The following is a 27,721-nucleotide window of genomic DNA, read 5'->3' as shown; positions in this document are numbered from 1 at the left end:
AACACATTGGGAGGCCAAGGTAGGTGCATCACGTGAGGCGAGGAGTTCGCGACCAGCCTAGCCAACATGGTGAAACCCTGTCTCTACGAAAAATACAAAAAATTAGGCAGGCATGGTGGCGGGCGCCTGTAATACCAGCTACTCGGGAGGCTGAGGCAAAAGAATCACTTGGACTCGGGAGGCAGAGGTTGCAGTGAGCCGAGATCACGCCATTGCACTCCAGCCTGGGTAACGAGAGAAACTTCATCTAAAAAAATAAAATAAAATAAAATAATAAAATAAAATTTTAAAGACCTAAAAAGTCAAAAACAGCTCCAGTCTCTCTGTCAGTTCCTGAAGGGAGTTGCTTCGCAGCCTCAGCACAAAACTGAGCTTCCTGACACCAGGCTCTTACCACATACTCATCCTCATAGCCTTCGTCATCGGTCTCCCCAGTGGTGGGATCACAGTCCTTGACAGTGAACTTCATCATGCAGCTGAATGTGCAGGCCACTGTGGGGAAGAGAGGCTGGGTAGTTAGGAAGTCCCCAGACTGCAGGGGACGGGCTCCTACTGCAGGGAACAAGCAGGCAGGGGTCACAGCCTGCTTTCTAGGCCCCTGCTATGTTTTTTTTGTGTTTTCTTTTTTTTTTTGAGTCGGAGTCTCGCTCTGTCGCCCAGGCTGGAGTGCAGTGGCGCGATCTCGGCTCACTGCAAGCTCTGCCTCCCGGGTTCACACCATTCTCCTGCCTCAGCCTCCCAAGTAGCTGGGACTACAGGCGCCCGCCACCTCGCCCGGCTAATTTTTTGTAATTTTAGTAGAGACGGGGTTTCACTGTGTTAGCCAGGATGGTCTCGACCTCCTGACCTCGTGATCCGCCCGCCTCAGCCTCCCAAAGTGCTGGGATTATAAGCGTGAGCCACCGCGCCCGGCCAGCCTGCTATGTCATTAGTAGCAGCAACAAGCCATACAATCCTACAAAGCTGGACAGAGGGCGCCACCTTGTAGGACAAGAAAGTCATGAGTTCTAGTGAGATCCCGTCTCTTTAAAAAAAATGTTTTAAAGAAGATCATTTGGGACTCAGCTATTCTTCTTCTTGGGACTGAAATCAAGGAGCTGAAGCTCAAACAGCTGGTGCCCAGTCGCCCACCTCCTGATCCCATGAGCTCCCATGAGGATAGGGTGGTATCTGGAGAGGGGCTCACCAGCTGTGGGGTCTTCTTTGGGCAGTGCCACCAGTGTGTAGCAGGTCCCAGGCTGGTTGTAGGGCAGGCTCCGGGCAGGCACGTAACAGAGCACTTCATAGGCCTCAGTGGGCTCCATCTGCACTGTGACATTCTCCAAGGTCTGGTCGTTGAGTGTGTTTGTGCAGTCAAACTGAAGATGGAAGAGAGGGGAGCTTAAACATTGCTCTAGGTCTGAGCCATGCTGCAGAGGAAGAGCCAGGAGGTCCCACCTCTTTCCTGTTGACCAAGGTGATTCCCATCCCAGTCCCCCTGCCCCAGGCTCCCTGTCTCCATGCTGATAATCAGGACCCATGGAGGCCCTGGGTCAAGAGATATATGAGACAGGCATGTTGGGGACAGATTCTGTCATCAAGTTGGGCTCCCAACCAACAGTGTGGGGACCCATGTCCCTACAGGACCTGCCAGACCTGGGACAACTCCCTGGGCGCATGCCCCAGCAGGGCCTCAGCCCACTTTGCTCACCTGAAAAACCATGTGGTTGGTGAAGGTGTGTTTGGTGCAGCGGATGACATACTCCGTCTCTGACTCAGTGAGGGCCACCGGCTCAGGTGAGGACTTGAAGAGGGGCCCAAGTCCCCGGAACTCTGGCACTGCCGCCAACTGCTCTGAAATCCACAGGCCACATTCACTCAGCTTCTAGATCCCCAGACCAACTTGTGATGGTTTCTAATAAATTCCTATGACCATTCTCAAGGTGTTCCACCCTACTTTAGATGGATAAATATGTTTACCGAACTGGCTACTCATTATTTCCTGAATATATCCATGCATTTTCTCATCTCCCTGACTTTGCTCATGTGATACAACCCCCAACAAATACTTTCCCCATCTCTGTACCATGAAAGACCTCAGAAGCAAAACACTGATATGAGGCCGGGCGCGGTGGCTCAAGCCTGTAATCCCAGCACTTTGGGAGGCCAAGACGGGTGGATCACGAGGTCAGGAGATCGAGACCATCCTGGCTAACACGGTGAAACCCCGTCTCTACTAAAAAAAATACAAAAAACTAGCCGGGCGAAGTGGCGGGCGCCTGTAGTCCCAGATACTCGGGAGGCTGAGGCAGGAGAATGGCGTAAATCCGGGAGGCGGAGCTTGCAGTGAGCTGAGATCCGGCCACTGCACTCCAGCCCGGATGACAGAGCGAGGCTCCACCTCAAAAAAAAAAAAAAAAAAAAAGAAGGTGACAATTAGAAAAATAAGATCGATACTACTATAGCTACAAAATCAGACAAAGTAACAAACTGGTCCTATATATTTGTCAGTTAAGACAAATGGCCAATAAAGAGATATTTCAGAATGAGAGTGTTGCAGAAAACCCAACTTAGAATGGTCTGTGTCTGGTTAAGACCTATGCCTACACCCTATGGCCAGGTTCAAGCACTGGATTTAAGCACAGGCCCATGGGACCCCACCCTGGCTGGTCCTGGCATTTCTTGCAGACTAAAGGGAATAACCCAAGTGAATGAGGCATCTGGTAGATGTGTGCACATGGTGTCCACCTATAATGGCTACAGCTACCACTCTTGCACCTATTCTATGGCAGGATTCCTCGCACTATGACCATGGATCACCTGTATCAGAATTACTAGGGGTTGGCGGTAGAGCGTGCTAAAAACTTAGATTCCATCCCAAATCTACTACATCAGAATCTCTGGTTTCAGGATCAAGGAATTTGCATTTCTAATATGTTTCCTCAGATTATCCCAATGTATACTGATATTTGAAGACCACTGCTCTGATTCTCAACTTGTCTTCCCAATTAATTGAACTCCATGAGAACAGGAATTGTGCTTTGAGGCCAGGGATCTGATACTTTTCCCTGTACTTAGAAGGTACTCAATTCATGTTTCAGACATAGAGAAAGGTGGGCCTTATTGTTATTATTTTGCTTTTTTCCTCCACAAAAAGTCGGCCTATGCGACCGCTTCAGCCCTCTGCAGCCTGAAGACTGAATCTCATGAACACGCAGGCAATAAAAAGCCCAGAACGATCTAGGCTAGATATTAGGGGCAACTTTTGGGCCACTATGACCATCAACCACCAAAGTGCTTTTCTATTGCTATTTATTTTCTTGGGAGTCAGAGTTTTGGCCTGATACTTACTGATACTTACTACCTGGGGGATTCTGTTGATAGGGTTTCAGACTCTTCTTCAATAAAACTGATACAATTATCTTGATCACAGTGTTGTTGTAAAGACCAATGAGGCAATAAATGTCAAGATCTAGGAAAGTTCTTGGAACTGAACATGTATGTGATTGGTAAATGAGAGGCTTTTGGATGATTGTTTAAAAATGGAATTGTTAGCCGGGCGCGGTGGCTCAAGCCTGTAATCCCAGCACTTTGGGAGGCCGAGACGGGCGGATCACGAGGTCAGGAGATCGAGACCATCCTGGCTAACACGGTGAAACCCCGTCTCTACTAAAAATACAAAAAACTAGCTGGGCGAGGTGGCGGGCGCCTGTAGTCTCAGCTACTCGGGAGGCTGAGGCAGGAGAATGGCGTAAACCCGGGAGGCGGAGCTTGCAGTGAGCGAGATCTGGCCACTGCACTCCAGTCCGGGCGACAGAGCAAGACTCTGCCTCAAAAAAAAAAAAAAAAAAAAGGAATTGTTACCCTTTAAGGGGCTTAGGAGACTTCCTTGGAAGGTGTGGCAGAATGACGACCCCAAGATGCCCACAAGCTAATTCCCAAAACCTGCAACTATGTACCTCGCATGGTAAAAGGGACTTTGTAGATGTGATTAAATTAAGGATCTTGAGCCAGGGGTTATCCTGGATTATCCGGGGGGAGCAGTGTAATCACAAGGGCCCTTCTAGGCAGAAGGTCAGAGTAGAGAGATTTGAAAAGGCCCGGAGTGTGGCCTCTTCAAATCACTCTACTCTGACCTTCTGCCCTAGAAGGGCCCTTAAAGACGGTGGAAGGGGCCATGAGTCAAGGATACAGGCCACATCTAGTAGCTGGAAAAGGCAAGGGGGCAATTCCTGGAGCCTCCTGAGAGAACTCAGCACTGCTAACAAATGAAACCCACTTTGGACTTCTGACCGCAGAGCTATAAGGTTATAAATGTGTTAAGCCACTAAGTTTGTAGTAACGTGTTACAGCAGCAATAGAAAACTGATATAAATGAAAAGTTTCATGTTATAGTGATTCCAATTAGCTCAGGATCCATGCTATGTTGATAGAAGACATGATTCTGAATGGAATGGGGAAGGGGGGATTTCATTTAATTCAACACTGATTGGGAACCTACTGTGAGGAAGGCAGGCACTGGGCTCAGTGCTGTGATAAATCCAGAAAATAAAAGACAGAATATGTGACGATCTATTTAGCACAGAGAACTGTTTAAGAGAAGACAGAAGAGCTAGGATGGAAGTAAGGGCCCATGAAGGAAGAGGGGTCTATGCTAGTCCCTGAGTAGGAATTCAGTGGATAAAACAATCTGCAATTAGACACACAGCCTCTCCCCTTAAAAATGCAACACCAGAGGATAGATGGATACCTGAAGAAAACCTTACAAGACAAATGTGGACAGAACACACGTGGAACCCGACAAAAAGTACTACTGTCTTTGAACCCCAGCACTGCTCTCTCAGACATTCTGAACCGGCCTGAGTTCCAGGGACCTGAGCCCTCCAAATTGAGGCCCAGTAGCAGCACTGAGCCAGTTTGATCTGGATCTTAATTCCAGCCCCTCCTACCACTTTCTCTCTCTGAACTTTCAATTCCTCAGATATTGAAGGAACCTAACAACCACCATCTGAGGGTCAAATATAATACTAGGTCTAAAGCATCTCAAGGGCCCAGCACTCAGGAGAGACCAATAAATGACGGTTCTTACTCTTGATCCCCCTGAGGAAACTGAGCCCAGGTCCCAAGCACCCCCCAACCACTGTGACTCACCCTGGAAGATCTCCTGCCTGGTAGCTGCCACTTTCTCAGGCTGTTTGACTGCTGTGATGGTGGTGTTTTCTGCAGGAGCAAATTATACACATGATGACCAACGGCTGCAGTCATGGGGCAGTGTGGTGGTGACCCCAGTGCTGTTACTCAGGGATTATAAATACTAACCCTCCTTCAACCCAAATGTCCATCAGTGACAGACTGGATTAAGAAAATGTGGCACATATACACCATGGAATACTATGCAGCCATAAAAAAGGATGAGTTTGCGTCCTTTGTAGGGACATGGATGCAGCTGGAAACCATCATTCTTAGCAAACTATCACAAGAAGAGAAAACCAAACACCGCATGTTCTCACTCATAGGTGGGAACTGAACAATGAGCTCACTTGGACTCGGGAAGGGGAACATCACACACTGGGGCCTATCATGGGGAGGGGGGAGGGGGGAGGGATTGCATTGGGGAGTTATACCTGATATAAATGATGAATTGATGGGTGCTGATGAGTTGATGGGTGCAGCACACCAACATGGCACAGATATACATATGTAACAAACCTGCACGTTATGCATATGTACCCTAGAACTTAAAGTATAATAAAAAATAAAAAGAAAAAGAAAAAGAAAAAAAAGAAAAAAAAAAATACTAACCCTCCTGAGAGTAGAAAGCACAGGACATGTGAGAGAGCACACATCTGAGTGTATGTGTGTCTCTATTTTCGGGAGCCAGAGGCAGAAAGGATCATTTCCTCCTCCCAGCATAACTCCCACCCGTCCCAGTTAGGTTTAGTGGCTTTGCAGCCAATGCAGACCCTCTGACAGAGGCCTGGCCTTGATGGCCTCTGGAAGGAGTATAGGTGTTACCTGTTCTCTGCTCTGCCATGGGTGCTGTGGCCAGGGGCACAGACTTGAGGTCAAAAGGTTTTTCTGATGGTTCTAGAGTGTACTGCTGCAGAGCCCTCTCCAGACCAGGGATGGACACAGTCAGACCTAGAGGCAAAGAGAGGTCACCATGTCTGGCAGACAGAGCAAACTGCGCACCAGGAACCACCATGGAGGCCCTGGGTCCCGAAGTTACAAGTCCTAAGTGGTATGACCCTGAGAAAATCACTTTATTCTCTAAGCCTCTTCATTCTCAGACACATCCTCCCTTACAGAGTAGGTGTGAGGAATAAACATATATACAAAGTGACTTGTAAAGGGTAAAGTGCTGTAAAAATAAAGTTTTTATTAATGATGAGAGTTTCAATTCACAATTCACAATTACCACCCACACTGGTGTGACCTGAATGACCCAGGACCTCCTGAGGTCACCGTGATGCCATGTGGTTACCAGGCAAGTCCAGCCAAGAGCATCTTGCCTCAGATTTCCCCTGCCCAGGGAGTGATGAGAAGAATCACAGCTCCAGTAAGGTGCTGAGTCCAAGGTAGCCAGGGAATGACTCACCATTTAGGATATAGCCTGCATTGAGGGCCTTCTGCTTCTGCTCCAGGACATTTAGGTAGAAGGTGGCTCGGTCCCTTACTTCGTTGTCATCATCCATCACACACCTGCAGCCGGGACACAAGGTGGTCCTGACTGAGGCCCAGCAGGGATGGCAGGAGGGATCCTGCAGGGCTTCATTAGAGGCAAGTCCATAGGGATAACAAGTAGACTAGTGGTGGCCCCAGGCTGAGGGTGGAGGGAGGAGAGGCCACATTCATGAACATTGAGTTCCTTTTTGGGATGATGAAATGTTTTAAACCCAGGTTGTGGTGATGGTTCCATAACTCTGTGAATATGCTAAAACCCATCAAACTACACATCTTAAATGGGTAAATTGTATGGTATGTGAATTATATCTCAATAGATTTTTTTTTTTTTTTGAGATGGAGTCTTGCTCTGTCACCCAGGCTGGAGTGCAGTGGTGTGATCTTGGCTCACTGCAAGCTCCGTCTCCCGGGTTCACACCATTCTCCTGCCTCAGCCTCCCAAGTAGCTGGGACTACAGGCACCCACCACCACGCCCGGCTAATTTTTTGTATTTTTAGTAGAGATGGGGTTTCACCATGTTCGCCAGGATGGTCTCAATCTGACCTCGTGATCCACCTGCCTTGGCCTCCCAAAGTGCTGGGATTACTGAGCCACTGCGCTCAGCCTCAATAGAGCTATTTTTTTCTCTTTTTTCTTTTTTTTGAGACGGAGTCTCGCTCTGTCGCCCGGGCTAGAGTGCAGTGGCCGGATCTTAGCTCACTGCAAGCTCCGCCTCCCGGGTTTACGCCATTGTCCTGCCTCAGCCTCCCGAGTAGCTGGGACTACAGGCGCCCGCCACCTCGCCTGGCTAGTTTTTTTTTTTGTATTTTTTTAGTAGAGACGGGGTTTCACCGTGTTAGCCAGGATGGTCTCGATCTCCTGACCTTGTGATCCGCCCGTCTCGGCCTCCCAAAGTGCTGGGATTACAGGCTTCAGCCACCGCGCCCGGTGGTATTTTTTTTAAATGGGCAAAATAATTCAAGTTACCAATTGTCACATCTGGTTGGTACGATTTGTATAGCATTGTTTTTCATGCTTTTCTATGCTTTCTCTGTTTTTTCTACAATCAGTAGCTGTAACTTTTCTCTCCCTTCTCAGTTAAAAAAAATAAAGACAAAGGAAAGCTGCTTGAGTCCAAGGGAATATTGTTCCCATTAGGGCCCCTGGGCCTAGACTCACCTCTTCAGCAACACCAAGATACTGGGTAACATCTCTTCATTCTGGGCTCCAAACTTGGCCAGAGCACTCACAGCACCTGTGTTTAGGAAGCGAATGTGATTTACCCAATGCACCCTAACAACTCACTGGGCACTTCCAGCACTCAGAATGGATCTTCAGGCAGAAGAGCCCCAGAGGCAAGAAGTCTCAAGCCAGAAGGCCCAAAGTCACTATCAACACAGTGAGTGGCTTTGGGTGGATCTTGGCACCACCCCAGTCCTCAACTTCCCTATCTATTTAATGGAGAAGGGAGCCAGATGGGATCAGTAGCTCCCATCCTAAGGTTCCAGGAGCTATTTTCAAATTAACCATGATGAGGTCACAGAAGCTGGCTATAACGTAAAGCTCCTCACCTTCCATATCCAAATGGCGTCAATTTGCAGTTAAGGCTCAGAATAATATAAATGAGAAAGGGAAAAATTACTTAAAGATTATCAATTGTTGAAAGAAGAAAATCTGTCCAGCGGGGGCATGAAAGGAAATTAAAAATAAAGAATAGGATGGTGGCTCACTGAATTGTAAACTTACATAAATGCGTGAATTTTTGGCATGTGAATTACACCTCAACAAGGCTTTTTTTTTTTTTTTTTTTTTTGAGAAGGAGTAGCTGGGACTACAGGCGCCCGCCACCACGCCCAGCTAATTTTTTGTATTTTTCAGTAGAGACGGGGTTTCACCGTGTTAGCCAGGATGGTCTCGATCTCCTGACCTCATGATCTGCCCACCTTGGCCACCCAAAGTGCTGGGATTACAGGTGTGAGCCACCACGCCCAGCCAGCTTTTTTTTTTTTTTTTGAGGCAGAGTCTTGCTCTGTCACCCAGGCTGGGGTACAGTGGCCGGATCTCAGCTCACTGCAAGCTCCGCCTCTCCGGTTTACACCATTCTCCTGCCTCAGCCTCCCGAGTAGCTGGGACTACAGGCGCCCGCCACCTCGCCTGGCTAGTTTTTTGTATTTTTTAGTAGAGACGGGGTTTCACCATGTTAGCCAGGATGGTGAAACAATCTCCTGACCTCGTGATCCGCCCATCTTGGCCTCCCAAAGTGCTGGGATTACAGGCTTGAGCCACCGTGCCCGGCCTCAGCCTTTTTTTTTTTAAGCTAAACATCAACATATAGTGAAAGTTAAAAAAAAAAAAAAAAAAACCACTTAAGGCAAGGCACAGTGGTTCTGTAATCCCAGCACTGTCAGAGACTGAGGCAGGAGGATTGCTTGAGCTCAGGAGTTTGTGACCAGCCTGGACAACATAGCAAGACCCAGTCTCAATTAAAAAAATACTTAAAAAAAAAACATACACACAACAATTTATAGAGGTTAAGAACCATGGCTGAGCACAGTGGCTCACAGCTGTAATCCCAGCACCTTTGGGAGGCTGAGGCGGGCAGATGACGAGGTCGAGAGATCGAGACCATCCTGGACAATATGGTGAAACCCCATCTCTACTAAAAATACAAAAATTAGCTGGGCATGATGGCGTGCACCTGTAGTCCCAGCTACTCGGGAGGCTGAGGCAGAAGAATCGCTCGAACCCGGGAGGTGGAGGTTGCAGTGAGCCGAGATCGCACCACTGCATTCCAATCTGGTGACAGAGGGAGACTCTATCTCAAAAAAAAACAAAAACAAAGAACCATTCAACTAGATGACATGTAAGGTCCTGCCTACAGTATTATGAAAAACAGCTTATGCAGCAAGAACAGTGAGTGCGCAAGTCCCCACTGGAGGCTCAGGTCCCTTTGCTGGGACATTTATTCAAGGGCAGTTAAGTTTCCAAGTTCAGCCCTGGCTCAGACCTACCTGCCCGGACCTCCTCATGCTCCAAGACCACTCGGTTATAGATGAAGCGGATGTACTTTGAGGGGTTGGTGGTCTTGGGCCCCTCCTGGCCCAGGAGATGTAGAATACGGGTGGCCAGCACTGTGAACTCGCAGTCCTCGATGAACTCGCACAGATGTGACAGCCCTGTCTCCTTGCTCTCTGAGTTCTCCTCAATGATGCTGATGATGCAGTCCACGATGGCGCGCTTGTACTCAAAGCCACCCTGCAGAGAGAAGCTGAGCTGAGCAAGGAGCCTGCTCTCTCCAGAAAAGAGCTGAAGACCTGAGCTGGACCAAGTACAGTTGTCCAAACACAGAACTTGGAGACAGGGCACTTGGTTCTCTGGGCCTCTATCACTCTTTCCTGTCAAACAAAAGGCTGGTCAGGCGCAATGGCTCACACCTATAATCCCAGCACTTTGAGAGGCTGAGGTGGGTGGACCACTTGAACTCAGGAGTTCGAAATCAGCCTGGGCAACATGGAGAGACCCCATCTCTACAAAAAATAGAAAAATTAGTTAGGCATGGTGGTGCCTTCCTGTAATTCCAGCTGCTTGGGGGTCTGAGGTGAGACAATTGCTTGATCCCAGGAGGTTTAGGCTGCAGTGAGCCGTGATCATGCCACCACACTCCAGCCTGGGTGACAGATCAAGGTCGGGCGCCAGTGGCTCACGTCTGTAATCCCAGCACTTTGGGAGGCCAAGGTGAGTGGATCACCTGAGGTCAAGAGTTTGAGACCAGCCTGGCCAACATGGTAAAACCCCGTCTCTACTAAATATAAAAACGTAGCCGGGGATAGTGGCAGGCACCTATAGTCCCAGCTACTCAGGAGGCTGAGGCAGGAGAATCGCTTGAACCCAGGAGGTGGAGTTTGCAGTGAGCCAAGACCACGCCACTGTACTCCAGCCTGGACAGCAGAACAAGACTCCTACTCAAAAGAAAAAAAAAAACAAAAAACTGCTATCATGCATAGTGTCTCCAAAGTGCTAGGCCTGGCCAGGCATGATGGCTCACACCTGTAATCCAAGCACTCAGGTAGCTAAGGTGGGAAGATCACTTATAGCCAGGAGTTCGAGACCAGCCTGGGCAACCGAGCAAGACCCCATTTCTACTTAAAAAAAGCAAACGCAATCACCAAAGTGCCGGGCCCATTAGCTGACGACTCACTAAACATTAGTGCCTTCTATAACATTCTTGGGAAATGCAAAGACACTCAAGGCAATGGCTCCTCTACTGCCCAGTCCATAGGCCACTCTGGGGCTGGGTGAAAGGGGTACCATGTATCTGAGGAACAAATCTACTCCATGAACATTTGCTATTGCTCCTAAGAATTAACCCGTTTTGTTGAGACATCCAAAAAAGGTGGCATAAGTGAATCAGAATTCCCATCAGGAAGAGAAATAGAACCAATGATGCATTATTAGCACCAGTTTCACAAGAAACCACCCCTCGAACTCCTGGAATGGTCCAGAATATTTCTGCACTAGAGTCCACGAGAAAAGAACATGCACTTTCCCATCTTCTGCACAAGCATCACCTCAGGACATCCAGTTTTTAAAGTCAGGCTGGTGAGTCATAGTTATTACTGTAATTACTAGCAACTGGTACATGTTTACATGTCCACAAGGAGTTTAAAGGGTTGCAGGCACCATGAAAACCAGTTGGTTAACAGGCTAACATGAGCACACGCACAAAGTTGAGCATGGAGCCAGTGGTCAGGTCACTCCCTGCACCGAGACCTGGCATCCCCCAAATGCCCCTGACTCTTACCTCTTCCCGCAGCATGGTGAACAGGAAGTTCATGAGGACTGCGTGTTTGCGAGGATATTTCTGACACAGCGCACTGATGGCCTGGACAACCACCACCTGAATGAAATAGACATGCATGAGCAGCAGGCCCTGACCCCAAGATGGGGTGACTCAGTTCCCTGAGTGCCCACTGAGTCCTTCTTTTGGTAAGGCCAGGCCTTGGGCATGACACAAGGGCAAGGAGACCAGAGGAACTCAACTCCACGCTTGTAAGGGCACAATTCCTGAGCCCACCCAGGGCAGAGCCAACAGCCCCAGTGTCAGACTCTCAGACTCTGGGTCCCCCAAACTCTACTCTTCTACTAAGGCTTCTTAAGTCTCTGAGTCCCCTCCACCCAATGTGTCCTGCTTCTCTCCCTACCACTGGCCCCCACTGATGGTTCCCACCCATCATCTCCTCTGGTTCCTCTTTGGTTAAGCCTGTCTCTGGGGTATTCTGTCCTTGGTCGCTTCTCTTCTGACAGTCTCTTCGGCAATCTTATCCCCTCCCATGGCTTTAACCACCTCTTATATGCCACTGACTCCCAATATTTATTTCCTGTCTGAGCTCAAGACCTGCCATTTCCAACTGCCTGCAAGACAACTCGACCTGGTGCCCACAGCACTTCAAACTCCACGTCTGCAACCATAATCATCTCCGTCTCCTTCCCCTTCCCTCATCCAATACCCATCTTTTCCTCCTCCCACAAACTAGTCAAGAGCACCACTGTCAGCTCAAAGTAGAAAATAGCATCACCTCTGTTGACATCCACCCCTCAACCCTCATACCAACCCTGCCAATAGACATTATTCCTCAAAAAGCTCTTGCGCTGTTCCTCCTCTCCTAGTCCCGCTGGTTCAGGCACCATCCTCTCCTTCTGAATTACTCCAACAGTCTCTTTACCCAGTCACCCCTCCACTTTGCTCCGGAAGGACTTTTTTTTTTTTTTTTGGACAGAGTGTTGCTCTTCTGGAGTGCAGTGGCACAATCTTGGCTTACTGCAACCTCCATTTCCTGCCCAGGTCAAGCGATTCTCCTACCTCAGTCTCCGGAGTAGCTGGGACTACAGGTGTGAGCCACTATGCTGGCTAATTTTTGTACTTTTTTAGTAGAGACAGGGTTTCACTATGTTGGCCAGGCTGATCTCAAACTGCTGATCTCAAGTGATCTGCCGACCTCAGCCTCCCAAAGTGCTGTGACTACAGGTGTAAGCCACCACGCCCAGCCAATTTTTTTTTTTTGAGACAAGGTCTCACTCTGTCACCCAGGCTGGAGTGGCAGTGGCATGATCATGGCTCACTGCAGCCTCAAACTCCTGGTCTCAAGTGATCCTCACACCTCAGCCTCCCAAGTAGCTGAGACTACTTGGCATCACCACACATGGCTAATTTAAAAAAAAAAATTTTGTAGGTCGGGTGCAGTGGCTCATATCTGTAATCCCAGCACTCTGGGAGGCTGGGGCAGGCAGATCACGAGGTCAGGAGATCGAGACCATCCTGGCTAACACGGTGGAACTCCGTCTCTACTAAAAGTACAAAAAATTAGCTGGGCGTGGTGGTGGGCGCCTGTGGTCCCAGATACTCAGGAGGCTGAGGCAGGAGAATGGCGGCAGGAGAATGGCATGAACCCAGGAGGTGGAGCTTGCAGTGAGCTGAGGTTGCACCACTGCACTCCAGCCTGGGCAATAGAGCAAGACTCCGACTCAAAAAAAAAAAAAATTTGTAGAGATGAGGTCTTGCTACGTTGCCCAGACTGGTCTGAAAATTCAGGCCTCAAGTGATCCTTCCTCCTTGGCCTCCCAAAGCACTGAGATTACAAGCATGAGCCACCGTGCCCAGTCCCAGAAGGATCTAATATTCAAGTCTCACTGTGTCATTTCAGCCTGCAAAGTATTCTTGTAACCCACAGGCAGAGTAGATTGCTGCCTACTTTGCATAATCCACACTACAGAATTTACCACAATATATTCATATTATTGTCTGCTCTGACTAAAACTCTCCGGTGACATACTACATGTTCTATTAATTAACAATTGTGAAATAACAGAATTACAGAAATTGAGAACAAATTAATGGCTGCCATGGGTTAGGGATAGAGAGGTGGTTATGAAGAGGTAATAGGAGAGTCTTGTGGAGATGGATAGTTGAGTGTCTTCACTGTGGTGGCAATTTTGAAAGTCTCCACGTGACAGCTTGCAAAGAACTTCATATATATATACACACACAGGAGTTGCCTGTGTAGCTGGTGAAATCTGAATGAGGTCTATGGATCGTGCCAGTGTCACTTTCCTGGTTGACATTGTCCTGTGCTAGTGTGGGATGCTGGCACTGTAGGAGAGGGTTGATGGAGGGGTTCATAGGACTTCTCAGTATATTTCTTTGTAACTTCCTATGAATTCTTTCTTTTTTTTTTTTTTTTGAGACAGAGTCTCGCTCTGTCGCCCAGGCTAGAGTGCAGGGGCCCGATCTCGGCTCACTGCAAGCTCCGCCTCCCAGGTTCACGCCATTCTCCTGCCTCAGCCTCCAGAGTAGCTGGGACTACAGGTGCCCGCCACCACACCCGGCTAATTTTTTGTATTTTTAGTAGAGATGGGGTTTCACCGTGTTAGCCAGGATGGTCTCGATCTCCTGACCTCATGATCCGCCTGCCTCGGCCTCCCAAAGTGCTGGGATTACAGGCATGAGCCACCGCGCCCGGCCGAATTATTTCAAAATATAAGCTCAAAAAATACATCCTTCCCCATCCCAAAAGAACACCTTTCCAATATCTTCCTTGCAATCAAAACCCTTTACCTGACCATGGGCCTTACATGATTGAGCCCTGTCTATTCTGACTTTGTCACCTGCACTGGCCCCACAGCTCTTCCGCCCACTGGCCTTCTCTCTCCTTGACTTGTTCCTGCCTTTCCTCCTGGTTCTTTGCACTGATTCAGGTTTGAGCTCAAATGTCACCCTCCAGAACGGCCTTCCCAGACCATGCTCCTCCTAGGATCATCCCTGCTGTATTTCTACACTCTTGACTGCAATATCCATGCCTGAGATGATCTCATCTACTCCTTTCTTAACCTGTTTACTGTTCCTCTCCCATCCCTAGAAAGGAAGCTCCAGAAGGGCAGGCACCTGCCTTGTTCACTGCTATGTTCCCCTCTTGTCACTCTACATAGCAGACAGCAAGTGCTCAAGAAATACTTGGACAACAAATCAAGGAACCCTTAACTGGCCTAGAAACTACTGTTCTTGTAGTACAAGGGGACGATATGGATGAAGGCCTGGAGGCAGGACTACACACATTTCTCTGAAGGCCAAGCAATGCGCTGGCCTCCTCTTGAGTCCTCAAGGTTGACCAGCCCCTCAGATCAGTCCTGGCAGGAAGGCTGTGGTCACAGAGAGCAGGGATAGAGCTCCTTTCTCTGGAGGCCATGGGTGTCCCGGGAGTAGCAGGTACCTTGAATTCATCCGAGATCTCTGACATGAAGGAGGAGATCTGCTTCATGAGGCGGTCGATGCTGCTCTCGCTGCCCGTCTTAAGGAGGGTGGTGATGGCCAGCGTGGCAATGCTGCGGTTTGAATCTGTGACCAGGTTCTCCAGATCCAGATTACAAGCTGTCACAGCTGACGGATGCTTCATGGCAACCTGTTTTGGGAGGACAGTGACAGAGAGGGCAGGACCCCAATGTTGTCTTTGATGGTTTGGCCCAGTCAGAAGTCCTTTGGATGAGATCATCTCACTATCCAGAAGAAAGTAACTGTGACCAGGGCTATTATCCTTCCCAGCCAGGTCAGAGGCTAGGACACACCTCCAGTTGGATCAGACAGCTTCCTGTAATCTCCAACCTGGACTCTTACCTTATTGAGGGTACGAACAGCAGCATAGCGGAGAGCAGCCTTGGGTGAGCTGCAGAAAAGCTGGAGCACTGTGGGGAGATGGATGCCACATGTCAGGCTGCCTTCACTGCTGGACAGCTGGGAAAACCAGGGGCAGCTGTTCTGACTCAAATCCTCTGCTCAGCTCATTTCCCTGCTAACACCCCCATCCCAACCTAAGACAGAGAGCTTCCCTCACCCTATGCACCTGAGCCATGGACAGAATCCATAATGTCTGTGAGTGCCCAGGGGTTCCCGTGAGGGCTGTTATTCACTGGGCATCTGCTGTGTGCCAGGTGCTGTGCTATATAGTGGACATGCCTCACTTCTATAGCTTGCAGCCACCACTAGCCCACTTTACAGGTAAGGAGACTGAGGCACAAAGGGGAAAGCAAACAAACTTTAGGTTGGCAGCCAGTAAGTGGCAGAACCAAGATTAAATTCCAAGACTGCCTGCACCTGCAGCCTGAGCACTTAACCTCTGTGAAGTAACATTCTACACCTGTCTCCTATTGTGTCTACAGGATCCAACAGAACTTCTCCCTCGGCACTAAGTCCTCTCTTAAACAAATGGTTTATTTCCTTTAACTACATGACAGCCATTCGGATACCATATCCCTCCCTTGCCCTGGCTGCCAGGAAGCTCAGAGCTAAATTTGGCACTCAATCATAGGAGCGAAGATGACTACTGTTTTCTGGAATATCTATGTTCCTTTCTTCATAACTTGGCTTTTATTCTCTAATACTTAAAAAAATTTTTTTCGTAATGTTTATCTTGAAGACCCTACTTTATTTACATCTTTCATTACTCTGGAAATACGGGGGATATAAGAAGAATGAATGAATACCCAAATCAGTGAGTGAATTAATTCTTTTTTCTTTCTTTTTTTTTTTTGGAGATAGAGTCTCCCTCTGTTGCCCAGGCTGGGGTGCAGTGGTGCAATCCCGGCTCACTGCAATCTCCGCCTCCCAGGTTCAAGCGATCTTCCTGCCTCAGCCTCCTGAGTAGCTGGGATTACAGATGTGTGCCACCACACCCGGCTAATTTTTGTATTTTTAGTAGAGATGGGTTTCACCATGTTGGTCAGGCTGGTCTCAGACTCCTGAACTGGTGATCTCCCCGCCTTGGCCTCCCAAAGTGCTGGGATTATAGGCGTGAGCCACCATGCCTAGCAGTTCATTCTTTCTTCATTTCTAAAGAGGAAGGGAGACTTCTCTCTCCAAACATGAACTTCATCTGTTTCCCTGACCAAGTTTACACTGTTATAGTAGGGAATAATAGAAAAACAGGAGGCCCAGTCATTTCTCAAAACCTGGAAATCTAACTCTCCTGCCACAACATCTTTGCTTTCCATTGGCCTGTTCTAAAACACTCCCCACTTCTCTTCCACTTTGAATCCAGGTTTCTCACCCTGAGCGCCTCTCCTTTTCTAGCCTCTCAACATACCCACTTTCCAGTACCAACCACTTTGCACCTCTTCACAGGCTTTCTCCTCCCTGACGAGGATTCCCACACCGAGAGCAGGGCCCTGCACAGAGACATCAAAGACTCCAGGACTCAAGGCTGCTGGCTTCCTCTTAATAACAGCAAACAATGGCTGGGCGCAGTGGCTCACACCTGTAATCCTAGCACTTTGTGAGGCCAAGGAAGGCGGATCACAAGGTCAGGAGTTCGAGACCAGCCTGGCCAATATGGTGAAACCCCGTCTCTCTAAAAATACAAAAATTAGCCAAGCGTGGTGGCGGGCGCCTGTAGTCCCAGCTACTCAAGAGGCTGAGGCAGGAGAATCGCTTGAACCTGGGAGGCAGAGGTTGCAGTGAGCTGAGATTGCGTCACTGCACTCCAGCCTGGGCAACATAGCAAGACTCCACCTCAAAAAGCAAAAACAAAAAACAGCAAACAACAAACATGTTGCCTTCTAAGCAATTTGTCTAGATCACACATTTTCTGGCTATATAACCCTATGTAATAGGCATGATCTATCATCCACATCTGAGAAAAGAAAAGGAAGGCACGGAGAGAATGGGTGGCCTTGCCAGGCTTGCCCAGTTGGTAAGGGGCAGAGCCAGGGCTCTATCCCAGGCTGCCCTGCTCCTCTAGCTAGAGGCTCAGAACGACCCTCTATACTATTCTCTCCTTCACCTGGAAAAGCTCAGCCCCAGTTCACATGCACCAGTTTCATAGATCCTGGGTTCCTCCACCAGGCCTCCTCCTGTGGCCAGCCAACCCAACAGACTCCAGAGTGGACCCGAGCCTTACCTCAACCTCTTCAGCGGTCAGATGCACTAACAGCAGCCCACCCCCAAAACGTGACACAAGTGGGGCCCCAGCATAGTGTCTAGGGCAGGTGCTTCCTAGGTACGGACTCCTTAACACCAGTGTGTGGCCTATTTGAGAGCATTTTCTTTCTTTCCCCCAGCCCCTGACCCAGACCTAGTTCCCGGCAAGCATAAGCATGTGAGGCTGGGTGAAGGAATGCCCAGTGACCTGACACAGCCGGGGCCAGCTCTTTGGCACTGCAGCCTGGCAGATTGACGATGGCCGAGGCAGCTTCATACACCACCATCTCGTGCTTGTTGCGCAAGCAGCTCTCGATGAAGTCAAACAGTGGGCTGTCACGGCTACAAAAGAACATAGCATGGCAATAAAACATTGGGGATAGCCCAGCATGGTAGGACAAGTGAGGCATCATCTAGCTGGTGAGAGATGAGAGCCGTTACCTGCCATCCTCCTCTTCCAGCTGCTTGCTAGCCACCCGGATCATCATGCAGTAGGCAAAGGGAGACTTAAGGCCATGCCGTGTGACCTTGCTGATCATCTTATTGACGGCCAGGCGGTCATTCTTACGCACATGGTACAGGAGCCCTAGTGCATGGTACTATAGGACAGGAGACAGCAACAGAGTACAAATGTATCGGTTTTGGGTATACTGGCCGTGTGGCCTTGGGCGGGTCCTTCAGCCTTCTCTTTTCTAAGATGGGCACCGTAGCAGCTACTACACAGAGCGGCTATGACAATTGCCCCAGGTACTCTGTGTACACAGCCCTCCGCACAATGCTTCAGAAACCACAGAATTATAACTGTGGTTCTTGTTCCCACCCTCACTTCGGCAAGAGCCCTAACAGGCAGCATAAATACAAGTATGGAAAGGGATAACAAACAGCACAAAGATGAAAGCAATGTGGGAGACCTGGTGCTTTCAATCAGACAATGAGAGAGAGAAGGTGGGAGCCAGACCCTGAGCACGGTCATGTTTTATAAGTCACCGTGTGGCACACCTTAGCCATGAAATCTTGCATTACCCACAACAACCCTGAAGGTAGACAGTTTTATCTCTGCTGACTTGCCCAAAGACTCCTGGCTGGTATTGACAAAGCTAGGTCTGGAGGGCCAGAAGTCCAGGGACTCCCTTTCTAAAGATGTGAGGTCTCATAGTTATTTCCTGTCCTCGATACTCTTTTTTTTGTTTCCTAAAGGAGCAACATTTGAGGGCGAGGATATGGCAGCTGCGGATGCCTTCTATGTGGGAAGCTTATCTGGCCCTCATAAGTGTTTTAAGGAGCCACAGCTGGCCCTGAAGACAAGCATCATGCAAAGGATGAGAAGACAGATGAGAGATGAAGGGAATACATAAACACACAGGGAGCACCGACAGGCAGGCCCCAGATGGGTCATGTGTTACATGTATGATCTCGGCTCATCCTTGCTGCTTTGTGAGGCAGTAACCTTCATTTGTATTTTACAGACAAGGAAATCACGACCCAGAGCGATAAAAGTAACGGCTGGCCTAGGTCACCAAGGAAGAGTAAAGTGGATGAAAGCCTCATCAAGATAATTCCACACATCATAACAAAGCCAGGTTGGCAAAGGCCTAAATTTAGGCAGCCCTCTGCCTGCCTTGGCCAAGTTTGCCACATCATCTGCTCCAAAACAATACTCAGCTGGTTATCAAAACACTTGAATATTTCAGCACCAGCTGGTAAGCAGTCTCTAACCCAAGCCCCCGAAGTGGTACCCTGGATTCTGTAACCCAGGACCTCCCATTTCTTCCCATGATCCAATGACAAAAAGATTAAAGCCTGCTATGGCCAGGGGTCACAAGGATCTCAGTGGCAAGTGTCCATGCCAACCGGCCAGTGCCTTACCACCTGCCTGAGTGTTTTAAATATCACTCCCTTGCTCACATCTCACCTGGACCATGATGTTATCACTGGATGCCGCCTCCTGAGCCTCATTCACCCAGCGTTTGACCACGTCAAAGCTGCACTTCAGCAGGTGCTGTGGGCAACAGGGCACATTAAGGGGCAGGTAGGAAGTGTCTCCATCACACCTTCTGGGCCCAGTTCTGGTCCTCCCTCAGACATAGCTCAGGGGCTCACCACTGTCCTGGTCCTCAGAGACTATGGACAAACTCAGGATGCTCCCACCCTCATTGTCCCTGCCCAAGGCATGGGTCAACGCCATCCACACACGACCCTCTTCAATCACCTCAGAGTTCCTTGGCTCTCTTCACGGAGAAGGGTGGGACTCTCAGGCTTACAGATACAAAAATACTTTATTTCGGCCAGGTGCAGTGGCTCACGCTTTGTAATCCAGCACTTTGGGAGGCCAAGGTGGGTAGATCACCTGAGGTCAGGAGTTCAAGACCAGCCTGGCCAACATGGTGAAACTGCATCTCTACCAAAAATACAAAAATTAGCTGGGTGTGGTGGTGCACCCCTACAATCCCAGTTACTCAGGTGGCTGAGGCATGTGAATGGCTTGAGCCAGGGAGGCAGAGGTTGCAGTGAGCTGAGATCAAGCCATTGCACTCCAGCCTGGGCAACAGAGCGAGACTCTGTCTCAAAAAAAAAAGAAAAGGCCAGCAGCAGTGGCTCACGCCTGCAATCCCAGCACTTTGGGAGGCCAAAGGGGGTGGATGGATCATGAGATCCAGAGTTCAAGACCAGCCTGGTCAAGATGATGAAACCCTGTCTCTACTAAAAACACAAAAATTAGCTGGGCACAGTGGCCGGTGCCTGTAATCCCAGCTACTCGAGAGTCTGAGGCAGGAGAATCACTTGAACCCTGGCGGCAGAGGTTGCAGTGAGCCGACAGCGTGCCACTGCACTCCAGCCTGGGTAAGAGTGAGACGCTGTCTCAGTTAAAAAAATAAAATAAAATAAAAAAGAAGGAAACACTTTCTTTTTTCCTACTGGAATGTGACTCTGAAATTTTCTTCAGTTTTCTACACCACCCCCAGCAGGGCTCCAGCAGCAGCTACACACCAAGGAAGACACGAGGGCAGAGCTGGAGACACTGGGCACCTTGTCCACAATGGCTTGTTTCATGTAGCGCTCAATAGCCTGCAGCATGGTGCTCTGTGAGCAAAAGAAACAGGGTGGAAGGAGATCCAGTCAGTCCTTGGCAGCTCTCAGGAGTGCAGAAATGGGGGCAGATAGGAGTATGAGGAGGAAGTAAGTGTTTCTCATGTGCTCCTGCACACCGCCTCCACCCCACATCACCTGGCTCAGTGAGATAGGGGACACCCCAAAGCATGCAAAAGATGATGCCAAGAGCCTCAACTGAGAGGCCAGGAAGCAGGGAAGGACCGGCATGACTCACATCGGTGATCTGGCAGAGGGCTCGCACGGCTGGGCCCCGGTAGTTGTCTTCTTTCCCAGTCATGTCTTTTGTTAGGCTGCAGGGAAGAAGGCATTGTCAGCATGCAGAAAGCCTGAGCCTGCTCGCTCCTCTCCAGCTCCCATCACCACCCTTGCCCACATTACTACACAAGCCTCCTAACCAGTGCTCTCCCTCTATTCTTGCCCCTCTAAGTCTAACTCCACACAGCTGCTGGAGGGAGTTTCATAAAACTCAAAAGCAAACAGGTCATCCCCCTACTGTTGCTAAAAAGTTTCCATAGCTTCCTACTGCCAGTGACCTGAATTAACTCCTTGAACTTCCCCAACTGGCTATGCTCACTCCTCTCCAGCCTTTGCATGTGCTATTTCCTTAGCCTGTAGCACTCCTCACCCCTCACCTCCACTCTGTCCTACTCTTTTTTTTTTTTGAAATTTTTTTTTTTGAGACAGAGTCTCACTTTGTTACCCAGGCTGGAGTGCAGTGGGGCACAATCTTGGCTCACTGCAACCTCTGCCTCCCAGGCTCAAGCTCTACTGCCTCAGCCTCCCCAGTAGCTGGGATTATAGGTGTGCGCCACCACACCTGGCTAATTTTTGTATTTTTAGTAGAGAGGGGGTTTCACTGTGTTGGCCAGGCTGGTCTTGAACTCCTGACCTCATGATCCACCCACCTCGGCCTCCCAAACTGCTGGGTTTACAGACATGAGCCATTGTGCAGGGCTTTTTTTTTTTTTTCTTTTTTTTGAGACGGAATCTCATTCTATCACCCAGGCTGCAGTGTAGTGGCACAATCTCAGCTCACTGCAACCTCCACCTCCCCAGTTCAAGCAATTCTCCTCCCTCAGCCTCTCCAGTAGCTGGGATTATAGGTGCACGCCACCACACCCGGCTAATTTTTATTTCAGTAGAGACGGGGTTTCACCACGTTTGCCGGGATGGTGTCAAACTCCTGACCTCAGGTGATCCGCCCATTGCGGCCTATGGATTATATACACTGTGGATACAGTGTTGGGATTACAGGTATGGGCCACTGTGCCTGGCCTGTCCTATTTCTTCTTACTCATCCTTCAGGACTCTACTTGGATCATTCCCCTAGGAGGACTTTCCTAATTCAAATCCAGCTGGATGCTCTTCTGGTCTGCTCTCATAGCCCATAATACTTCCGTGATAAACCATATTACACCCTACCTTAATGGCCTGATGCCTGGTTATTTCTCCATAAATTCTAGGGCTACAAAGGCCATGTCTATCTTTGTTGCTGCTACATCCCCAGAGCTACACACAGGGACTGACAGACAATATTTTCTAACTGAACCTACAAATCAATGTATGACCCCCCCACCCTAAACTGTGGCAGGAAGAAATAAGAGAACTGAGCCCCAGTGCTTAAGGGCAGTGATTACACTTTAGTCACATCTGTCCCTGAATCATTTAGCTTAAAGCAGACACCAGTCATTTAGTAAGCAGTATACCGCTTGTACTCTTTTTTGTGTGTGTTCTTTCTTTATACTCAAGAAAGTCTTGCCGGGCGCGGTGGCTCAAGCCTGTAATCCCAGCACTTTGGGAGGCCGAGACGGGCGGATCACGAGGTCAGGAGATCGAGACCATCCTGGCGAACACAGTGAAACCCCGTCTCTACTAAAAAAAATACAAAAAACTAGCCAGGCGAGGTGGCGGGCGCCTGTAGTCCCAGCTACTGGGGAGGCTGAGGCAGGAGAATGGCGTAAACCCGGGAGGCGAGCTTGCAGTGAGCCGAGATCGCGCCACTGCACTCCGGCCTGGGCGACAGAGCGAGACTCTGTCTTAAAAAAAAAAAAAAAAAAAAAAAAAGAAAGTCTTTGGGAAAGTTCTAAGCTGGTTTGGTTGACTAAAACAAATCAAGAAAAGGAAGCATCTGTGTCCAAGTCAAAGCCAGAGAATTAAAACAGAAACAGCACATCTGGAGGCTGCCACGGGGTGGGCAGCAATAACAGGGAAGCTGCCACGGGGTAGGCAGCTGGCAATATGCAACCAAAGTCTCACTGTCTGGTACACACAAGAAAAAACGGTCTGTCAACGGAACTCATCAGAGGAGCCACCCACAACCCCATGACTTGCCTGCTGGTGACAATGATGACATCCTCTGCGATACAAGACATCTCCTTGATGGTCAAGTAGCACATCCGACGGAGTGTGGGCTGGGAGACAGGTGGGAAAAGCCCTATCAGCCCGGGCTCACCAAGGGCCAGAGTTGGGAGAAGATACCTCCTATCTCCACAAAGGCAGCCCACACTAACTGGTGGGGTCAGCTCTCCTTGGCACTCCCACCACCTTGTCACAGCTGCCACCTCTCAAGGAAAGCTGGGTCGAGGCACTTACATCATTAGACTGAAAGAGCTTGGTCATGGCAAAGAAGGCCTCAGTCGCTTCCGTGGTCCCCAGGTGCTCCCCCTGTGTTAATCAAGAAAGAAGTCTCAGCTTGGGACAGAGGGTCAGACAGCAATTCCTGCAGGATCAGCCCATACCAGATCCCCAGACCCTAAAGAGGCTCAAGGGCAACATATGAGACTTGGATGCTGAGGGGACCCAGAGCTGAACTGTTGTCTACAACCACATAGAGGCTGTCCAATAGCCTAAGAGTGATCATGATTTGTCCACTCCCCTCCAATCCCCCAGCACCATTCTCCCTCCCCACAAGCTTCACCCTGTTACCTGGTTTATGAGGTAAAGAATCTTGGTGAGGATGTGGGCACATTTCCGAGGGTTGATGGGAGTTTCATTAAATACACGGGCCTAAGAAGAAGTGACCAAGGATGTTACCTTCTAGCCTAGTTCATTTCCCTTCAAGTATATTCAATGTCTGAGAAGTCTCAGGGTAAACTGACTTGCCTAAACAGGGCTTTCTGGGTATGCAACAAGCTTATTTTCATAAGGAAAGGGTTTGTTTTTCTTTACTCAACTACTAATTATTCTTGGACTCTTGTGTAAATATTAGTTAGGGATGTGCTAACCTATTGACTAGCAGATAGTTAGCAAACATCTACTAACTGGAAACAGAAACAATGAATGACAACAATCAAGAAAGAAGCAGCTGGACGCAGTGGCTCACACCTGTAATCCCAGCACTTTGGGAGGCCAAGGGGGGGGGGGGGGGGGGCGGGTGGATCACCTGAGGTCAGGAGTTCGAGACCAGCCTGGCCAACATGGTGAAACCCCATCTCTATTAAAAATACAAAAATTAGCCAGGCGTGGTGGTGGGAGCCTGTAATCTCAGCTACTTGAGAGGCTGAGGCAGGAGAATTGCTGGAACCTGGGAGGCAGAAGTTGCAGACAGCCGAGATCATGCCATTGCACTCCAGCCCAGGCCGACAACAATGAGACTCGATCTCAAAAAAAAAAAAAAAAAAAAGAAGCAAGCATAACTAACTCTCTCCAGGAACAAAGGTTTCCTGTCTTCCAGGCACAAGTTTTCTCCCGTGTTGCTCTTTAAAACAACACTTTGAATGTGTTGGTATTTCAGTGGCATTGATGGTGAATATTTACGATGGAAGCTAGAGGGGAGCAAATGTCACTTGCCTCCTGGAGTACGGCACTCTTCTCGAGGTGTTGGAATGGGTTGGAGCCTCCACCTACAGTCAAGGACAATGGAGAAGGTAGGTTGTGACTCTGAACTTCAAAACTCTCCCAGACATAGTAAAGGGGAGATGTCCCTTCCTAGTAAACCTAGTAAAGTTCAAACTCCTCAGGAATGGCAATCAAGCCTCTACAATCTGTCTAGTGATCCTACTAGTCTCCTGCAAGTGGGCAGGCTCCACCCTACCCCAAACCACCCACAATCTCCCAGCAGCCCTGGTACAGTCCTGTGCTTCTCATGGTGCCATGTCTTGTGTTCATTTATATAACTTGTAATTAACTAAGTCCCTATGTGCCAGGGACCACCATCTCGCTGTAACTAGTTCCTTCATAGCAGATGACATATTTGCAAATAATTACACCTGTGGGCCGGGCGCGGTGGCTCAAGCCTGTAATCCCAGCACTTTGGGAGGCCGAGGCGGGCGGATCACGAGGTCAGGAGATCGAGACCATCCTGGCTAACACTGTGAAACCCCGTCTCTACTAAAAAATATACAAAAAACTAGCCGGGCGACGTGGCGGGCGCCTGTAGTCCCAGCTACTCCGGAGGCTGAGGCGGGAGAATAGCGTAAACCCGGGAGGCGGAGCTTACAGTGAGCTGAGATCTGGCCACTGCACTCCAGCCCGGGAGACAGAGCGAGACTCCATCTCAAAAAAAAATAAAAAAATAAAAAAATAAAAAAAAAAATAATTACACCTGTGATTATCTGGTTGCTATCTGTCTCCTCCACCGTGGGTGCAACCATTCTAATATTCCCAGCTTAGGCACTGAGTGTCCCACTTGCTCTGTTGCAGTATCCAGGACACCGTACAGTGCCCGGCATACAGTAACCGCTCAATATACTTTGATGAATAAATGAATGATGGGGTCAGAGTTTCCAGTCACAGGACGCTGGCTCCGCGGATTACACCCCAGTTTGGCCAGCACCAACGTAGCCCCAGCGAATCCCAAGGGGTTGGACGAAGAAAGTAACAAGAGAGCATTCGGCCTGGTCCCCTCCTTTGACAGATGGGTAAATTGAGGCCGGGAGGGAGGCGGTGACGCGCCCAAGGTCACCCAGAAAATTGCAGTCCAAGCTTACAAGCGTGAGACAACCGAGCATGCTCGGGCTCTCTGAGGCCTGCCACTGACTAGCTGCGGACCCTGGCACAAGCCCCTGCCCCTCACTGGGCCTCAGCCTTCGGGTCAGGACAGAGAACCCCAAGGAAGGCTCGGCGAGTAGGGGCCCGGCCTCCTTCAGACCCAGGCCTGGTCCCCTCACCTGACTCCTCGTCCTTCTTGTCGAATTTCTTCAACATAGTGGAGTCGGTGGGGCGCAATGCAGCAACGCAATGCTCGACAGGCGCGGCACGGAGCAGCGGGGCGACGGGGGTTCTACAGGGACCACTTCCGGGCCCCAGCTGGCCACGTCGCTCTGCGCTCTGCGCAGGCGCTTTCCGCGCTCTGCGCCTGCGCTCATTTCTGTCGTCGCAGCCACGTCTAAAGTTAACCCGGCGTCCGCCGGAGCGGGAGTGGGGAAAGCCAGAGGGAGGGGCGAGGGCTAGCTGCGGGGGCTACTGACTAGCGTCCCAACTCTGCTCTCTACGCCTCTTTCCCTGTACCAAGGGAGGAGGAGGAGCCTCTGCCTCCTTGCGCTGTGGCGTGAGTCTTTGTAGCTTTCGGGTGTGAGGTTGGTGGCATACACTGGCTCGCAGTAAACACCCAGTTGATGTGACCGGTCTGTGACTGTATTGCCACCTTCCGAGGGAGCCTTGCCAGCCACTCCTCGCTTTCAGTTTCTTTCCCCTGCCTGATTTCCTTCTCAGCTCGAATCGCCATCTAACACTTTATTTTTGCTTTCTGGCTTTTATTTATTTTGAAACAGGGTCTCGTTCAGCTGCCCAGGCTGTGGTGCAGTTGTGCAATCTCGGCTCACTGCAGCGTACACTTCCCTGGCTCAAGCGATCCTCCCACCTCAGCCTCCCGAGTAGAGCTGGGCGCACCACCCCCGACTAATTTTTTAACTTTGGTAGAGACCAGGTCTCACTATGATGTTGCCCAGGCTAGTCTTGAACTCGTGGGCTCAAGCGATCCTCCCTTCTCGACCTTCCAAAGTGCTGGGATTACAGCGGTGAACCGCCGCACCCAGCAACTTTCTTGCTCTTTTGGGGTTTTTTGGTTTGTCTTTTATTCACTTCAGTGGATAATGTTGACACATAGTAGTTGCTCAGTGAGTTCTCATTGAATGAAAGCATGAAATTGCATTTTTAATTTATATCTGCCGGGCCCTATCTCGTCTGCTCCTGATGCAAATTGTCTTGTACATTATCAACTTTAAGAGATCTAACTAAGCAGCATAGAACTTCAACGTTATTTTGTAAATACTTTGGATGTTTATGGAGTGCTAACTAGATCCACTGCCTACGCGGGGAGATGGAAGGGCAGTAAATGAAGCATCACCCAGGGTTTATCTTCCTGGGGACCTATGCAGGACACCCTGAGGCTAAGGTCAGTGCATACCAACAAGCCAGATTGCACTGGCAATGGCAAAGTCGTGATGGCCAAGTGCTGTGACACGGCCCCAGCTTGTCTGGGGAGGGGAAGCCTGCAGCCCTGTGGGCAGGAGGAGTGGGCTTGTGGAGAGAAGAGGCAGGGGGCTGAGGCAGAGGCCCCAGGTGAAAAGGGTGACGCAAAGCTGGTGGAGGGGAAGATGTCGCTGGGGCCAGCCTTTAGGGTCTGGCTTTGCAGAGGCTAAGGCCAGGAACAACAGATCTTACAACATGTAAAATTGTCAAGAGTCAGAAAGATGTTCAGAATCTTTTATCAGTAACCCCACCCCTAATTAGGAAAAAATTGTTCAAAAGAAGAAAATGAGGCCGGGTGTGGTGGCTCAAGCCTGTAATCCCAGCACTTTGGAAGGCTGAAGCGGGTGGCTCACCTGAAGTCAGGAGTTCGAGAGAAGCCTCACTAACATGGTGAAACCACATCTCTACTAAATACAAAAAAAAAAAAAAAATTAGCCCAGCATGATGGTGCATGCCTGTAATCCCAGCTACTTGGGAGGCTGAGGCAAGAGAATCACTTGAACCTGGGAGGCAGAGAGATTGCAGTGAACTGAGATCACGCCATTGCACTCCAGCCTGGAGCCTGGGCAACAAAAGCGAAACTCCATCTCAAA

At 49.5% G+C, this 27,721-nt stretch overlaps 1 protein-coding gene across 1 annotated transcript in view; it reads right to left on the bottom strand.

Moving 5' to 3' along the window:
• The window catches only part of COPG1 (COPI coat complex subunit gamma 1), a 30,779-nt gene extending 4,782 nt beyond the window's left edge, over positions 1-25,997 (bottom strand). The window contains exons 1-21 of the mRNA XM_026449046.1: positions 25,826-25,997; positions 24,507-24,559; positions 23,643-23,723; positions 23,310-23,381; positions 23,049-23,128; positions 20,932-21,007; positions 20,595-20,687; positions 19,519-19,605; positions 18,048-18,205; positions 17,815-17,948; positions 15,309-15,376; positions 14,908-15,096; positions 11,445-11,540; positions 9,655-9,898; positions 7,823-7,898; positions 6,578-6,681; positions 5,995-6,120; positions 5,131-5,199; positions 1,691-1,833; positions 1,187-1,358; positions 395-492 (exon numbers count right to left, since the gene is read on the bottom strand). Coding sequence (XP_026304831.1) covers positions 395-492; positions 1,187-1,358; positions 1,691-1,833; positions 5,131-5,199; positions 5,995-6,120; positions 6,578-6,681; positions 7,823-7,898; positions 9,655-9,898; positions 11,445-11,540; positions 14,908-15,096; positions 15,309-15,376; positions 17,815-17,948; positions 18,048-18,205; positions 19,519-19,605; positions 20,595-20,687; positions 20,932-21,007; positions 23,049-23,128; positions 23,310-23,381; positions 23,643-23,723; positions 24,507-24,559; positions 25,826-25,862 — 2,256 coding nt within the window. The 5' untranslated portion in view covers positions 25,863-25,997. The remainder of the gene's footprint in view (positions 1-394; positions 493-1,186; positions 1,359-1,690; positions 1,834-5,130; positions 5,200-5,994; positions 6,121-6,577; positions 6,682-7,822; positions 7,899-9,654; positions 9,899-11,444; positions 11,541-14,907; positions 15,097-15,308; positions 15,377-17,814; positions 17,949-18,047; positions 18,206-19,518; positions 19,606-20,594; positions 20,688-20,931; positions 21,008-23,048; positions 23,129-23,309; positions 23,382-23,642; positions 23,724-24,506; positions 24,560-25,825) is intronic.
• Positions 25,998-27,721: the final 1,724 nt, after the last annotated feature.

The sequence above is a fragment of the Piliocolobus tephrosceles genome, chromosome 2 (genome assembly GCF_002776525.5).
Source record: "Piliocolobus tephrosceles isolate RC106 chromosome 2, ASM277652v3, whole genome shotgun sequence".
Taxonomy (NCBI): domain Eukaryota; kingdom Metazoa; phylum Chordata; class Mammalia; order Primates; family Cercopithecidae; genus Piliocolobus; species Piliocolobus tephrosceles.
This window is presented reverse-complemented; position numbering and strand designations above follow the sequence as displayed.